The 17,076-nt window shown below is 38.8% G+C and overlaps 1 protein-coding gene across 2 annotated transcripts; it reads left to right on the top strand.

The window, feature by feature from the left end:
• The first annotated feature begins 275 nt into the window (after nt 1-275).
• Nucleotides 276-11,033, top strand: C21H14orf28 (chromosome 21 C14orf28 homolog). 2 transcript variants are annotated; one of them, XM_005222228.5, is made up of 5 exons: nt 276-554; nt 4,181-4,705; nt 6,626-6,715; nt 7,970-8,104; nt 8,893-11,033. In XM_005222228.5, the coding sequence occupies exons 2-5, from the start codon at nt 4,182-4,184 to the stop codon at nt 9,074-9,076; spliced, it is 933 nt and encodes a 310-aa protein (XP_005222285.1). In that variant the 5' UTR covers nt 276-554; nt 4,181; the 3' UTR covers nt 9,077-11,033.
• The last annotated feature ends 6,043 nt before the right edge of the window (nt 11,034-17,076 follow it).

Below are 17,076 nucleotides of genomic sequence, written 5' to 3' on the forward strand. Positions count from 1 at the left end.
TGGTACAAACCCCTAAAAGCCAAGCAGGTTTGCCAACAAAGCTCCGCCTCCGTGCAAACCCTGCCCACTTCCGGCTGCCCCACCCACTTTCTAACCCTGGAACACCTCCCCTTTCTGCGAGGTCCCGCCCCCTGCACCTGATCCTGGTACCCATTGGGTGAATCCGGATGCTGTGTACACACCCTCCACACGCACGTTTGGCAGGGCCCTCTTCGCGCCTGCGCAGCAGCGGCGTCCGGCAGCTGGAGACTAGGTCCCGGGGTTGGGGGGAGGGGGGAGGAGGTCAGGCCGAATCTTCCTCCGTAATAAGAAGCTACGCGTCCCGCGGTCCTGGCTCCGTGGGTCCGGTCGGATCGGGCCTGGGCGCTGGAGCTGCTCTGGCTCCCGCCGCGGCGGGTGCGATGGAGGCCGTACCGGAGCCCAGCGCTCACGCCGGGGGAGGCCGAAACAGCCGGCAGTGCTAGTAGATGAGGCGGCGGCGGCACGGACTCTCCATGAGCAAGCGGCGGCGGCGACGGGTGCGGCGGCACCGGCGGTCTTCGGTCCCCGGGGAGGTACGAAAAGTCGGCTTCCTGGTGGACGGAGACTGGCCGGACGCCTTCCGCGGCCCGGCCCTCTTGCCCATTACCCGCAGTCCCAGGCGCTCAGCGGGGCCACTGCTCGGATGCGGGCAGGGGATGCCCAGCCCCTTCACCGGCTCCGGGTTCGGGGATCCACCCGCAGTCCAGGGCCAGTCTTCAGTGCCGGGCCTTCCCGGGAGCTGCGGGCCGGGGGCGGGGTGGGCGGGGTGGAGGTGGGGGCCCACCGCGTACCCAGCCCCGCGCTGCTTCGAGCGGGACTGCGGGCCTCTTTCTCGACTATTTGGGGGAGCTAACTCGGGAGGGGACCTTCAGGACCCCCGAACTCTTAGGGTGTATGGTATTCAATGCTTTGGGTAAATGGTCTGGTCTTCACGACCAGCGTGGAGTACAGATTGTCACCCTTGGAAACGACCGCAAAAGGTGTCGTTTTTTGCCAAGGAAATAGAAGTCTAGGGAGTCTTCCTGGTTTGTTCAAACTAGGGGGCCTATTGAGGCAGGAAAATAAAGCCAGTAATCCTCCAGGACTTACAATCACTGTCTAACGAAACGGTGTTTTTGACAGTGTGGCCAAAACTTAAAAGAAAATTTTAAGTAAAGTTCTTTGCACATTTTCTGGTCTTTTTTAGTCGCTTTTATCGTAATTTACTTTAGAACAAATCACCACGGTACTGCAGAAGCTAGACTATGTGTCCTTTAGTTCTTCCAATCCTCTTTTTCTCCTTTTGTTTTCTCCAGAAAAAGGCTAGAGAAATCATTTTATGTGTGTGTATATATTTTTAAATATATATGTAGTTATAAAATATATGTTTAATTCTCTTAGAGTGCAACTTGCTTTACAGAGCAGTACTTATTTAGTCATGTCTAAAAGATAATTTGGCAAAAAATACTACAGAAATTTACAGTTCCTTTCTAATGCAATATTTAAGAATCTGAACTCAGGCTCTTAATCATAATGACTTTGCTATAAAGTTCTTTAAAATGCCACAGAAATCAGTCAAACCATGAGGAATGTTATTTTCATGTTTTAAATATTTAAATACCTTGTGATTTTTAAAAAAAATATGTTCTGGAACATTTCTTCTTCATTAAGCAGAAACTGAGTTTGTGTTTCCTTGGCTGTAAATTTGCCACTCCCTCTTATTCCTAAGTGGTTGACTAGAGCCAGCATGTTAGCAACTATATATAAACATCTACACTTCAGACTAAATATAGTGTTGAATATTTTAGAGTCCACAGTATCTTGCCTAAGTCAGAAATACTGTGTGTGTGTGGTAAAACTGAATTTTTAGTTTGCTGGTGTTAGAAAATAGGTTTGAACTTAATTTTCTGCACAAAACACATAGGTCTACAGCACTGAGAGTTGGATTCATATTGTGCTTGGGAGGATGTGGCACTTGAAACTATGATCAAAATAAGACACTGACCTCAGTCACTAATTTCTGTCTTCCTCCTCCTCAGATGCTTCCCGTTTTCATGAAAATGCAAAACATGAAACATACTGGAAAACCCTGTGATGTTTTTAGTTTAGACATTTGTTTGTTCCAAATAAAGTAAAGCAATTTTTTTCAATTCAGTTTCATTAGGACCTCATTCTTTAATTTTTTTCAATTTTGCTTTATATACATACATATGACACCAACATGTTTATTAGAATACTGTCAATGACTTTAAAACCAAGCTCTTAGTTATCCTCAAGGTTGGGGGGAAGATAGTTCACTTCAGTTCAGTTGCTCAGTCGTGTCCGACTCCCTGTGACCCCATGAATCGCAGCACGCCAGACCTCCCTGTCCATCACCAACTCCTGGAGTTCACCCAAACGCATGTCCATCGAGTCGGTGATGCCATCCAGCCATCTCTCCTCTGTCGTCCCCTTCTCCTCCTGCCCCCAATCCCTCCCAGCATCAGTCTTTTCCAATGAGTCAACTCTTCGCATGAGGTGGCCAAAGTACTGGAGTTTCAGCTTTAGCATCAGCCCTTCCAAAGAACACCCAGGACTGATCTCCTTTAGAATGGACGGGTTGGATCTCCTTGCAGTCCAAGGGACTCTCAAGAGTCTTCTCCAACACCACAGTTCAAAAACATCAATTCTTCGGCACTCAGCTTTCTTCACAGTCCAACTCTCACATCCATACATGACCACTGGAAAAACCATAGCCTTGACTAGATGGACCTTTGTTGGCAAAGTAATGTCTCTGCTTTTGAATATGCTATCTAGGGTGGTCATAACTTTCCTTCCAAGGAGTAAGCGTCTTTTAATTTCATGGCTGCAATCATCATCTGCAGTGATTTTGGAGCCCAGAAAAATAAAGTCTGACACTGTTTCCACTGTTTCCCCATCTATTTCCCATGAAGTGATGGGACCTGATGCCATGATCTTAGTTTTCTGAATGTTGAGCTTTAAGCCAACTTTTTCACTCTCCTCTTTCACTTACATCAAGAGGCTTTTCAGTTCCTCTTCACTTTCTGCCATAAGGGTGGGGGAAGATAAGTGCCCGTTTAAATAAGGAGGACACCTCAGTTCATTCCCAAAACATGCAGAGAGAAGAATCAGGATAATGAACCAAACTCTGAACAAGATTGTCCCAGCCTGGCCTCTGTATTTAAAATTACAGGATATCTGGCATGGTCCTTCTCAGGTGGCGCTAGTGATAAAGAACCCGCCTGCCAATGCAGGAGATGTAAGAGACCCAGATTCGATCCCTGGGTTGGGAAGATCCCCTGGAGAAGAGCATCGCAATCCACTCCAGTATTCTTGCCTGGAGAATCCCATGGACAGAGGAGCCTGGCCGACCACAGTCCATAGGGTCGCACAGAGTCAGACACGACTGAAGCAACTTAGCATGCAGCATGGTCCTAAATTGCAAGTGAAAATCCCCAAGTGCATAGAAATGATTTTTGTTTTAGCTGTGCTAATATGATTAAGTTCTCAAGATTACAGTACTCTTCATATTTTATCTTTCGAAACCAGTCGGCCTTTCTCTGTACCCCAACTAAGAATTCCATCATATCTGTTTCATAAGTAGAACCACACATATTAACAAGAAAATGAAACACAGCTCGTATTTTGGAGGAAGAGGTTTACATTAGGAATGCACTCAACCAAATTTAGACTGTATCTTTGAATAGTTTTATTTAGGATTTTTTCATTACAAGATTTTCCTCTGTCAGTGATAAAATCTGCAATATAACCAATAATAATTGGTTGGATGGCATCACCGACTAGATGGACATGAGTTTGAGCAAGGTCTGGGAGTTGGTGAAGGACAGGGAAGCCTGGCATGCAGCAGTCCATGGTGTTGCGAAGAGTCGGACACAACTGAGCGACTGAACTGATAATTAATAAAAAGGTCCATCAGATGACTATTCTGTATTTCAAAAAAAGGTTACAACTTCTTAAATGGTCTTTCCAGAGACCATGCATGTTGCTGAAAAAATGGCTCATGGCTTGAATTGTTTTAAAATTTTTTTGTTCCTTTAGGAGTCTATTTAACCAAACTTAATTTAATCTTTAGATAGCTCTATTTTCATTTCAACATATATCATGCATTTAAAAGATAGTCACAAATTTACAAGTACTATCTTAAACTTTTAAAATGCAGGATGAAGACACTGTTTGAAGAGATCAAAGCATCAATTAAAAATAACTATAACCAAGATCGCTCATTTTGGAGGCCTGTTCTTCCTTGGGGAGGTGTTTTTACTATCAAAGCTGGCCGCAAAGCAGTCTCCTGTACACCACTCTATGTTGAAATAAGACTGAAAAATACCTGCACCATAGATGGATTCTTGATGTTGCTGTATGTCATTCTCAACGAAAATGAAAATTTCCCCCGGGAACTCTCTCTTCATTTAGGTAGAGAGTTTGTAGACTGTTTTCTTTATTTAATGGACACCTACAGTTTTACAACCGTGAAGCTACTTTGGATTTGGGACAAAATGGAAAAACAGCAATACAAGTCTGAAGTTCATAAAGCTTCATTAATCATTGATTTGTTTGGGAATGAACATGATAATTTTACAAAAAATCTCGAAAATCTCATGTCAACCATACAAGAGAGTTACTGTTCCAACTGGCGATGCCCCACTCGAGTGCAGGAAGATCAGCAACGCACAATTAATATAAAGTAAGTTGTTCTAAAGTCTCTTTTGTCACTTTTAGCAAAAGTAGTATGCTTATAATGCATGATATGGATAGATAGGAAAATAGATAGATAGATATAGTCAAAGTACTTCTTAATGTACAGACCCTGTGTACAACAACTTATAAATAAAGCAGCCAGGCAAATGCAAGACTCTTTAGTGGGTTCCATGATAAAAAAAAAAATATTACTCTTCTATTATATCTAAACATGTCAGGATTTACAAAACCAATTGATAACTATTTCACTTGCAAAATAATGACCTATTCAGTATGCACAATGTTTTCCTCTCACTCAGAAATTATTAATATGGCTAGGAAGATAATGCCTTGTGTCACAGATTTAACCTCTCCAACGACACTTAATACTATATTGAAATGTTTCCCTCTCTGAATAGATCCCTGTCAGGTAGGCTAGTTCTACATGAACAGGAAGATTGAAAGTACTCCATGTCATGGCCAGGGCATAATTAGAGATAGAAATCCCAAACTTGGGAATATTAATACCTGAAAAGGATACAGATGTAAGGAAATTTTTTATTGGCTAGAAAGGTACTGATAGCCTGCTGAGGGGAGAAAAGGAAGGCCTTCAAGCTGGTAAAATGACAGGGAGGAAGGCCAAACTGGCAAACCCTAGTGGAGTATTGGGAAACATTAAAGCCCCAAGGGCACATGAGCTGGAAAAGGGATAATTGCCAGTGTGGGGGTTGCGGGTGGCAGTGGGAAACAGGACAGAAAAACAGATCCAAACACATTTTTGTCAGAAAGCATACTTGGCCCTGTGGTCCAGGAAGAAAACTGCCGAACAGATTGTTCCCTTGTGGGATTGTACGTCACATACCCAAACATATTCACGTTTTCTGTATAGCATATTTAGTTTACTATTACAGCATTATACTTAAGACAATGGGAAAGCAGAAGATCTGTTATTCTTTTTAGAGACTACCAATTATTGTTTCTCTTGTTCTGAAATACACTTGGGCCATTTTGCTGTATTGCTGATAGGATGATGTTGATTGTGAAATTTCCATCAGGGAAAAAGTTGTTACTGTTAAAACCATAATGGACTTTTTAAAAGTGCTTCAGAAATTTGTTTTTTTAGAAAAAACTAGTATCTTTTAACTTACATATGTTTTGAAACTATAATGTATTTACAGCCCTATATTAATACTAGCATTTTGTGCCTCTCAATAAATAGTTTTCATTATACTCTATATAACTTTTTAGTCTTTTGCCTATTTTCTAATCCTGTATGTAAAACAACCTCTGAAGTATGTAGGAAGTTTTTTTTTTTAACAAATCAGGAAACTGAGGCCAACACTGGCTGTCACTAACATTGAGTCAGGTAACTAATCAGCTGCTCTCCTAATTCTGGATCCTGCTTTCTTACATCAGGACCAGGATCCACTCTATTTAATCCTCTCAGAAATTTTTAAAGCAACAACTGTGTGTTTCAGGATCAGTTTACATATATATTTAATGTTTCTTAGAAAGTTTCATGCATTAATGTTTATTAAGTTCAACTGGTTTCTATACTGTCTGTAAGAAATACAGAGATGAATAACAGAGGTTACACTTTTATATGTGTTTTACTAATAATGGATGACTTGTAAAATTTGTTATCCACATAATATATTTGGGCTTCCCTGGTGACTCAGCGGTAAAAAATCCACCCACTAAGCAGGAGACATGGGTTCAATCCCTGGGACAGGAAGATCCCCTGGAGAAGAAAGTATCTACCCACTCCAGTATTCTTGCCTGGAAAACCCCATGGACAGAGGAGCCTGGCAGGCTGCAGTCCATGGGGTTACGAAGAGTCGGACACGACTTTGCAACTGAGCAACATTAATATATTTACATGTAAAATGCTGAAGCATTTCTTACATGCATTTTGCAATTGTTATAGTCCTCCCCAAGAAATTCCACATGGAAACTTGATACGACTGGCTGTGGATGAGTTATTCTGTTCCAGGATTGAACTGTGTGAAGAGCATGGGTGAGTATATGATAGACATTTAAGATGAAAGTATTTCTGTGTTTCTTATAAAGAAACCTGGATGTGGGTATGCTTGTTATGAAACAGCAATTCACAAGTGTTTAGGAAACCTTATATTTTTGGAATCTTGATACCTTCTAGTTTACTATACCATTTTATGCTGTGCTGCAGTTGCTTGATGAATACAAAGCAAATGCCTTTTTTTCCCCCACTGCTGAGTAGGTACAATAAAACCTTGCTTAACTGGAACCCAGCTAATCTGGACCCTCAATTAACTGGATTCTGTACTCTTCATTTATGTTCAGTTCAGTTCAGTTGCTCAGTCGTGTCCGACTCTTTGCAACCCCATGGACTGCAGCATGCCAGGCCTTCCTGTCCATCACCAACTCCTGGAGTTTACTCAAACTCATGTACATTGAGTCAGTGAGAAAGCAGTAAATGACAACCAAAAAGTTTAACCTAGTTAAAGAAAAGAAAAAGGAAATCCAAAGAGGCAGAACATATTCACCCCAGTCTCTTAATTTTTATATCTACAGTATTGAACAAGGAGAATTAATATTTAGAAGGATGATCTTACACCTAATTAATCACAAAAGAAGGAAAGAATAAAATACCTTCAGTTAATTGTACTTAAGTCCAGAAAGTGAACTAGGTGTATTTTTGCAACAAATACTGAAACAAAATGGTTTCCAGATAACTTAGTTTAGTCAGTGTTTGTCCACTAAATACTGTCCCCTGAGCATTCCGGTTAATTGAGATTTTACCGTTTAATTGTATTTGTTTTATTTTAATTCATATGCTTAATACCTGGTGCTTCTAAGAAAACAGAATCTGCTGCATCGTAATGGCAACAGGAGCCAATCAGGGAATTTTATTTAGTCTAAAGAAGACTGTAAGAATCATCTTATTGCCTCTCTGCCATTATTCTCATTTGAAACCAGCCTAGAGAAAGAAAACCTTTTTTCTGAATAAAAACGTTTCTGTCAGTTCAAAAGACTACATGCTTTTATAAGCTGAGATAAACATAGTTAGCTTTTCTTGGAGTTTTAAAAATGTCATTTTCTCATAAATAGACTCTCTCAGCTTATAAACTCTGAGACTTAGGCATATAAAGTATTAATACAGTCATACAATTTTCCCATACCTAAATAGATAATATGCTTATTATGAAATTAAGTGATAAGGACAACTCAGAGTGATAAAAGGCAGCTTTGTCTCAAGTGTAATAAAGTTCATGCCTATTTTCAATTTTAGGTGTGGTGGCTTAAGAGAATTTTCTCAACGAGTGTTCTGCCACGGGGCACCCCCTTTTGTTGTCTTAAATATGCAGCATTGGAAATCTGAAGATCTTGCATATGTCCCCTATTATTTGGATTTATCTGATCACAAGTAGGTGCTTTTTGTTTGTTTTACATGACTAATAAAAGAATTTTATTTATATTTTTCTACTATTCTATCATGATTTTGACTAGCTCTTAAGGAAATACATATTGTTAAAAAAAAAAAATAAAAGCTATCTCTAAATGAATGTATCCTAAATAAGATCAGAATATACTACAGGGAGTCAGTTGCTGACAGTGTACATAGCAGTTAGGTACTTAGACTATAGAATCGACTGAACTGGGTTCAAATCCCAGCCCTACCTTTCAAGCGATGTGACATTGATCCAGTAGCAACCAGTTTACACATCAGTTTTCTTATCTATAAAACAGAGATGACAGTGTCTAAAGTGTTTAAGATAGTATCTAAGACTTAGGAAACAGTAAATTCTGGCTGGCCATTACTTGTATTTCAGGCCAAAGTAGTGTATAGTATGAGGTCATTTAAACATAAAATATTACTGTCATTGTTCAATTAAAATCCAAATTAAGATACAAGGGGTTCTTTTAATTTTTTGCCTTTAAACATTTTCTTGTGTTTTCTCTTATATAATAGAACCATGCAGTTCATGAGTTAATCTATTAAAATAATGCCCTTAAAAATGTATCATTTTTTAAAATTCTTAAACGTCTTACTCCAAATTACCAATTATAGTACATTTTTTTTTACAGATGAATGTCTTTTTTCAGATAACAGAATGCAAATAATCTTATTCCTTAGTTAAGAATGTAAGGACTGTTTTTTTGTAAGAACAAAGTACTGTGATTTTCGGCCACACTTTGTCATTTAATTTGCAGGTATTTGTTGGAAGGTGCCACATTGTTTAACAAAGAGGAACATCATTATTCTGCAGCCTTTCAGATTGATGGACATTGGATGCACTATGATGGCCTCAGAAATGTGAATTTAATTTTGTTAAATAAACCCCCAGAGTTTCTCCTCTTGTCATCATTGGTTTATATTCGAGCAACAGAGAAATAAATATAGACTGATGCTAAATTATATTGTTTTCCCTCCTGCCCATGCTCCCCCAGATGAAGGGCTTTTGTTTTGTATATACTTGGTATCCAAGGAAATAGTTCAACTATATTAGTTTCAGAGGTGTATTTTCTAGTGTTTAGCCCCAGGTAAATGTTTTATATAGAGAATCTATGCAAAAATGTTTGTATTTCTTTTTTCTTAATCCCAGGTTATTTTTATACAAGCATATTTTATGTTGAAATAAAATATATCTTGTAGCATTTGTATTTTTTATTTATATGTATCTCAAAGATTTTTTACAGTTCTGTTTTTGAATCTGAGAAAATACTTCATCATTTGAATTCTCAATTTTTCCTTTTGGATATCCAAATAAAACCTGGGTACAAATAAGTTTTCAGTTTATATAAATTTAACAGTTCAAAATACCTGACTGTATTTATTTGCCCTACCTCATTATAATCCAAAGTGCACTATTGGATCTAGTTTGGATTTGAATGTACAACTTAGAGATGGTTTAGTCTATTTTACCTGACTTGCCTAATGTCCCTGCAGCAAGTTTTTAAAAATACTTTGGTAAGAATGTTTCTCTGGACTTGAATCATTTCTTTATCATGGCAAATAACTTTACTTGCTAAAGTATTAAAACCTAGCAGTGGATTTTAAGTGTTAACTAAGCTCCAAGCTTAATTAAGCTTATTTTTACTCAAATAAATTATATAACTAATGTTTAAATGTAATAGAGGTTCTCTAATAAAAATTTATTTTGCAGATAAGACAGCTATAAAAAGTGTCAGGCAAACTGTATGTTTACTAATGTTGAATGAACATTGGAAATGTACTTTAAACATGTATGTAAAAGAAAATGGGTGCCTGAGAATACAGTTGACTCTTGAACAACTTGGGGGCTAGGGCCCTGATCCCCCAAACAGCCAAAATTTCCCCATATAACTTTACAGTTGTCCCTCCATACCTGTGTTTCCACATCCTTGGATTCAGACAACTTCAAATCATGTAGTACTACAGTACATGTTTACTGAAAAAAAGACCTGTATAAGTGGATCCACACAGTTCAAACCCATGTTGTTCAAAGGTCAGTTGTCTTTCTCTTCCTAGTAAGTCACATTGGCACAGAGGGAAAAATACTTAGGTTTTGGGGGTAACATCTGTGTGCTGCCTTAATAATAGTAAATCGATACCATGAAACTTTCTTTGATTTGCAGTATAAATCACCGAAAGTGTGTAGTTATCAGAATATTATGTTTCTTCTTCAAAGACCTAGGATCTCTCTTCCTTTTGCAATTTAAAGGAAAAGTAATAAGTAATGTTCTCAAGGGAAAATACTTTTTGAAATCTATCATCATTTATTTTAGTGTTTTCAGTGTGGTTGTCCCTAGGTCTGGGGTTGAGATTGAGTGCAATATATTTGGAGATTTCTACACAGCATCACAGTTCACTGCCATTTACCAAATTGCTAAGGTTTAATTCAATAAATTAAGTCTTGCATTGGTGCCATGTTAAGATAACTTACTGAAGAATGGATAAATATAAGTGCAACATTGATGAGTATGCCTTTTTATCATGTAAAAAAGAAATATTCGTAGTATTTGCTCAAAGTAGTGATCTATTTTTTTTTTTTTAATTCACCCCAGAGTTTGTTTAAATAGTTTCCGCACGTATTTAAATAGGGTTTGATTTATAGTATACTTTTCTGGGGGCACCTTACTGCATGAATCAAAGTATACAGAAACACAAATATTAGTATATACATAAATGGTACCATTAACAAAATTATTCCTGATGCAGATTTATTCTTTTATGAATTGCACTTTATTTGGAATAATTCTAGCTTATCATGAAACAGTGACATACCTACCTCACAGGGTTGTTGTGAGGATTGAAATGTTTGTTAACATCTTGACTACCTTGAACATGCTAATAAAAAAAAACATTTTTTCTACCTCTTTCATGTACAGGCACGTTTCCTAGATTCTGTCTTACTAATGAACTTTTCAGATCTTTTTAAAAATTATTTGAGCAGTAGTTCATATCAGTAATGGAATTAATGTAGTGAAATTTAAGTATGCCTTCTGGACCCCAGATGATTAGGATTTAAGGATAATAGGTATTTTATTGTTATGGTGGTAATTGAAGACATTATTCCCTCCAAATAGTGACTAGGAAAGGGGTGAGAAAGTATGAAGTAAACAAGATTATCAAAAAATGTGAAGGTGAGAGTATGGAAAAAAATTTATAGCCTTAAACACTATTAGAGAAATTGGAATGCTGAGGGGGACAAAAGGTATGAGGGAATAATCAAAATATGTTTTTAATCAGAATGTCACAAACCACAACTACACCTAGGGTAGAGCAGAAATTATTTTAAAACCCTACCTCCATCAAAGGGGGATAAAGAACAAAGCAAATTTAGGGGAAATCAACATATGGGCTTCCTTGGTGGCTCAGATGGTAAAGAGTCTACGTGCAATGCAGGAGACCCGGGTTTGATCCCTGGGTTGGGAGGATCCCCTGGAGAAGGGAATGGCTACCCATTCCAGTATTCTTGCCTGGAGAATTCCATGGACAGAGGAGCCTGGTGGGTTACAGTCCATGGGGTCGCATAGAGTTGGACACGACTGAGTGACTTTCACTTTCACTTTCTCCAACATACAAGTAGAATTCTCCAACTTCTCTTCAAAGAAACTTTACCCTCCACCCAGAACTTAACAAATGGTCTTAGATTTATCCTTCAAAGTAGCTCTCCATTACTAATTATTAGGGTTGATTTAACCTAGATTGTCACTGGATCCGATCCCATCAAAGAGGAGGAGAAAGATCATCACCACAAGCGTGAATCCTAGGTTCTATTTTATTCTTAGAGTATGAACAAACAGCTGAGCTATATAAACAGATGACTACTGTGACACATAAAATGCCGTATTTGTTGAGCATATCAACAGTTTTATGATTAAACGATTTAATAGTAGTTATTTGACAATAATTGTAATGCACTATAAGTAAGCAGGAAAGGTAAACAGTTCAATGTAAAAACGACAGCAATTACTACTACTAAACAACAGCCTAAGCAAACATCTATATTCTTACCATCTTCCTTTGTTAAAAGCTAAAATCACATAGGTTTCAAAAGTTCACCTTGACAACTTGATGCCTTACTAACAGTTCCTACCCACCCAACTGGCCCAGGGTTCACCATCTGCTCAACTGGACAGCTCTTAACTTCAAATTTAATTCGATCTGAGGGAAAGCAGCCTTTTGCTTTATCTCTGGGAAGTTGAGAAAGTTGGTGGGGAGCTAGGTGATTTCTTCGGATGCTGGTATCTACTTAAGGATATACCTTAGATTATTTACCCTCAAAGAGCCATCAGTTCCATAGTCCACCCATTGTTTTCGCAGTGAGGTACATAAGGTATCAAAAGGAGTACCACTGAAAATGAAAAAGTGAGCTGGTCTGGTAAGGCCCTCAAAAATGATAACGTTTGGAAAACCAACAGCATGGTAAAATTAGAAGCCTGCTGTTGTTATGCTTAGCTATATTTTTATTACTTGCCTGTTTTCCTTTTGAATTTTGTAAAGTCTGATTTTTAAGATGATTATAAAAATAATACATAGTAAGAAATCAGTAACCGTCAAAAAAGGCTAAAGAAGAAAATGATCATCCATGAAACCACCCAATGGTTTACACCGGTAAAAATGTTTTGAAAAATCCAGCATGGCTCCATAGTACTGAAGAGAACCAAGGAGTTTGGGCTTTGAAGAAAGAAATGTATATTCCCGGGAGCCAGCATGAGGGTGATAGAAATAATTGGCACAACAAAACGCCTACAGGAAAGTGAGTCTCTGAAGAAAACTGCAGTCACCACCTATTCGGATATCTCTACCTGAAAACGCCTTCAGATGCTTTTTTTCTCAAATCTTCAAGAACTCATTATTCTATTTTAAGAAGGATATCATTCCTTTACGTTTCTCTATCAACATCTCAAGACTAGTATCCAGGTTCCACAGCTGGAAAGCAACACTCTGATGGTATAAACTGTTCCCAGATACAGCCCGATTTTTCTATGTATGCCTGTTTACCTAACAGAGGAGTGTAACAACAGCTGTGAGGTCTTTGCAACAGTCCTTTCCCCACTCGCTGCCTAGCATCCCTGGAGGAGGTTTGGAGGAAGGAGACTCCAGGTTGGCCGACTTGTAATTTCAAAGGCAGTTGTAAGGTCCTCTTGAAACCACACAACTCAGATTGGGACTTGAACCCACTGCCTTTTAATTAAGATCATACATCTGGTCTCAGGACCTAATGAAGCTCAAGTTCTTTATGTGTCATCACAGATAGAACTCAGTGAGACAAAAAGTGATAGGTAAGAAGTGGATTTATTTAGAGAGCTATACATGCCATAGAATGTCATCCATCTCAAAGACAAGAACAGCCTTGGGAGAAACACCCTCCACAGACAGAGTATGGGCCATCTCAGAAGGCAAGAGGCCCTGAAATATGAGGGAGGTAGTTTTTATGGGCTGGGTAATTTCATAGGCTGGGCTTCCCCACTGGCTCAGCAGTAAAGTATCCTCCTGCAATGCAGGAGGCGAGGGTTCAATCCCTAGGTAGGGAAGATCCCTGAAGAAGGTAATGCCAACCCACTCCGGTAATCTTGCCTGAGAAATCCCATGGACAGCAGAGCCTGGTATGCTACGACCCATAGAGTCACAAAGAGTTGGACACAACTGAGCAACCAACACAATTGTACACAGTTTCATAGGCTAATGAACAAGAAGATTATTCCGACTATTTTGAAGAAGGGGCGGAGATTTCCAGGAATTGGGCAATTACCAACTTTTTGACTTCTTATGATCAGCCTCAGAATTGTCATGGCTCCTATGGGTATGTAATTTAGTATGCTGATACATTACAGTGAGCATATAAGGCTCAAGGTCTGAAGCTGAATCTTCTGCCATCTTGGACCTAGTTGGTTCTAACCAGTTTTTTTTGTGTCCACAAAAGCTATGTCATTCTTTTAAAGGTTATGCCCTGTCCCCTTACTGTTTCATTATCCCCTTTACATCTAACTTCAGAGCCTAACCATTTTTAATTTCCATTCAGTTCAGTCACTCAGTCATGTCCAACTCTTTGTGACCCCATGAATTGCAGCACACCAGGCCTTCCTCTCCATCACCAACTCCCGGAGTCTACTCAAACTCATGTCCATCAAGTCGGCGATGCCATCCAGCCATCTCATTCTCTGTCGTCCCCTTCTCCTCCTGCCCCCAATCCCTCCCAGCATCAGGGTCTTTTCCAATGAGTCAACTCTTCGCATGAGGTGACCAAAGTACTGGAGTTTCAGCTTTAGCATCAGTCCTTCCAAAGAACACCCAGGACTGATTTCCTTTAGGATGGACTGGTTGGATCTCCTTGCAGTCCAAGGGACTCTCAAGAGTCTTCTCCAACACCACAGTTCAAAAGCATCAATTCTTCAGAGCTCAGCTTTCTTCACAGTCCAACTCTCACATCCATACATGACCACTGGAAAAACCATAGCCTTGACTAAATGGACATTTGTTGACAAAGTAATGTCTCTGCTTTTCAATATGCTGTCTTTTAAAACAGCATATTTAAAATTAAAAGTAAGTGTCTTTTAATTTCATGGCTTCAATCACCATCTGCAGTGATTTTGGAGCCCCCCAAAATAGTCTGACACTCTTTCCACTGTGTCCCCATCTATTTCCCCTGAAGTGATGGGACCAGATGCCATCATCTTTGTTTTCTGAATGTTGAGCTTTAAGCCAACTTTTTCACTCTCCTCTTTCATCAAGAGGTTTTTTAGTTCCTCTTCACTTTCTGCCATAAGTATGGTGTCATCTGCATATCTGAGGTTATTGATATTTCTCCCTGCAATTTTGATTCCAGCTTGTGCTTCTTGCAGCAGTCCAAGGAGTAAACATCTTTTAACTTCATGGCTACAATCACCATTGGCAGTGATTTTGAAGTCCAGAAAAATAAAATCAGCCACTGTTTCCACTGGTTCCCCATCTTTTTGCCATGAAGTAATAGGACCAGATGCCATGATCTTAGTTTTCTGAATGTTGAGCTTTAAGCCAACTCTTTCACTTTCCTCTTTCACTTTCATCAAAGGCCCTTTACTTCTTCTCCACTTCCTGCCATAAAGGCAGTGTCATCTTCATATCTGAGGTTATAGATATTTCTCCTGGCAATCTTGATTCCAGCTTGTGCTTCTTCCAGCCCAGTGTTTCTCATGATGTACTCTGCATATAAGTTAAATAAGCAGGGTGACAATATACAGCCTTGACGTGCTCCTTTTCCTATTTGGAACTAGTCTGTTGTTCCATGTCCATTAATTTCCTTTAGGAAGCTATAAATCCTAAAATTAAAGATACATATCAAACAGCTGTCAAATTTTAAAAAAATTTGTTGTAGCTTAAGTTATCCACAAGAATTAGTAATATCAAATATTTTCTAATTCTCACTGGAGGGAAGATAACTTGAGAAAAAAGTGAGATGGCCATTGCGACCAGTTCTCGTTAACATTTCTGGACTTGCGGAAGGACAGGATTGGTGATTCCAAACTCTTGCCATTTTCTTCACGAACACTAGGTGGCAGAAGCTCCTCCCTACAGTATAAAGGACCGAGACACTCATCTCTGAACTTCTGGCCTACATCATTTGGGTGAGATAAATCTGATTTTCCTTCAGTACTATGACAATATACGTACTCATAGCTTGGGGATAACATAGACTGGTGATGTCTTTGATGAAGTTAACTGTGTTCTCTGCCAACAACCAGTTCAAATTATACCTGTAAATTGACTCCTGGGGTTTCTTCACTTCCACTGCCATCATGTTTTCTGGCCTCCTCTCTGCTTTCTATAGTTCTTCTTTGAAAAGTATTAGGAATTACTGTCCCTAGAGAGTTTGTGAAAATCCCGGAAGACCTGATTCAGGATTGATATTTATCAGCCAGGAAAAAAATAATAATAAAATTTCAGACTTTTGAGGTGAGTCATGTTATGTGATCACATTACCATTGGATTCTCTTTATCATCAGTTCTTAGCTACTGATTTTCTTGTCAATAAGAGGCAAGAGTATGGCAGTTAAAATGACTATATTCTGAAACCATATTGCCTGGGTCCAGATTTGGACTCTGGTTATGTCGCTTTGGTCTTATTACTTTAACTCTTCAATTCCCAGTTTCCTAACTGCAAAATGGAGATAATAATAGAATATATTTCATAAGGTTGTGGTGAAGATTTAATGAATTATTTTTATAGCATCTAATGCCCGGTACACAGTAAGCACCATGAAAGTGTTTGCTACAGTTATTGTTGATTCACTTTCAATATTCTATTAAGAAATAAAATTTGGAGGTAAGCAGTGCTGCTGCAGAAGATGAACTAAATTCCGTGTGAATATTTCATTTGTTGACTGAAAACCATTGCTGGTATTTCCTTGGCCAATAAGCTCATAGAACAAGCTATGGTATCAAACTAGTGGCGGGGGGCGGGGGGGGGCAGTTAAATTCATGAATTTGTTTGAAATGCAAAAACAAAGCAAAAGTAAAAATGTTGGAGGAAAATGAATAGCTTAAATTTTCCTAGATACTAAATAATAATGAAATATCACATCTGGTTTCTGCTCAAAATAATTTATCCACAGATACTGTCCAAAATAGTTTATCTGCCATCTGACTCTAACACTTTTGAGACATAGTTCTCTATTTATTGGCGAACACCTACTCTATTAAATTGTGTCTTCAGGGCACACACAAGAATATCCTTTCTAATACTTCCTGATCAGGACAACAAAAGTGATTGGCTCATCCTTATTTCAATCTTGCCTTATTCAATAAGGGATTTAAGGTGTTTTTCATGTGCATTAAAAATAAGAAGTTTTCATGTCTTATAGTGTTAGACATAATTTGAATCAAAAGAAACCTGAGGCCATGTTACCTTTTAATAAGACCCTATCAGGTGA

This window comes from Bos taurus, chromosome 21 (genome assembly GCF_002263795.3).
Source record: "Bos taurus isolate L1 Dominette 01449 registration number 42190680 breed Hereford chromosome 21, ARS-UCD2.0, whole genome shotgun sequence".
Classification (NCBI taxonomy): Eukaryota; Metazoa; Chordata; class Mammalia; order Artiodactyla; family Bovidae; genus Bos; species Bos taurus.

Coding starts and splice junctions, on each gene's coding strand:
- C21H14orf28 (XM_005222228.5), top strand. CDS start 4,182: ATGAAGACACTGTTTGAAGAGATCAAAGCATCAATTAAAAATAACTAT. Junction 4,706..6,625: donor CAACGCACAATTAATATAAA/GTAAGTTGTTCT, acceptor CAATTGTTATAG/TCCTCCCCAAGAAATTCCAC. Junction 8,105..8,892: donor TTGGATTTATCTGATCACAA/GTAGGTGCTTTT, acceptor TTTAATTTGCAG/GTATTTGTTGGAAGGTGCCA.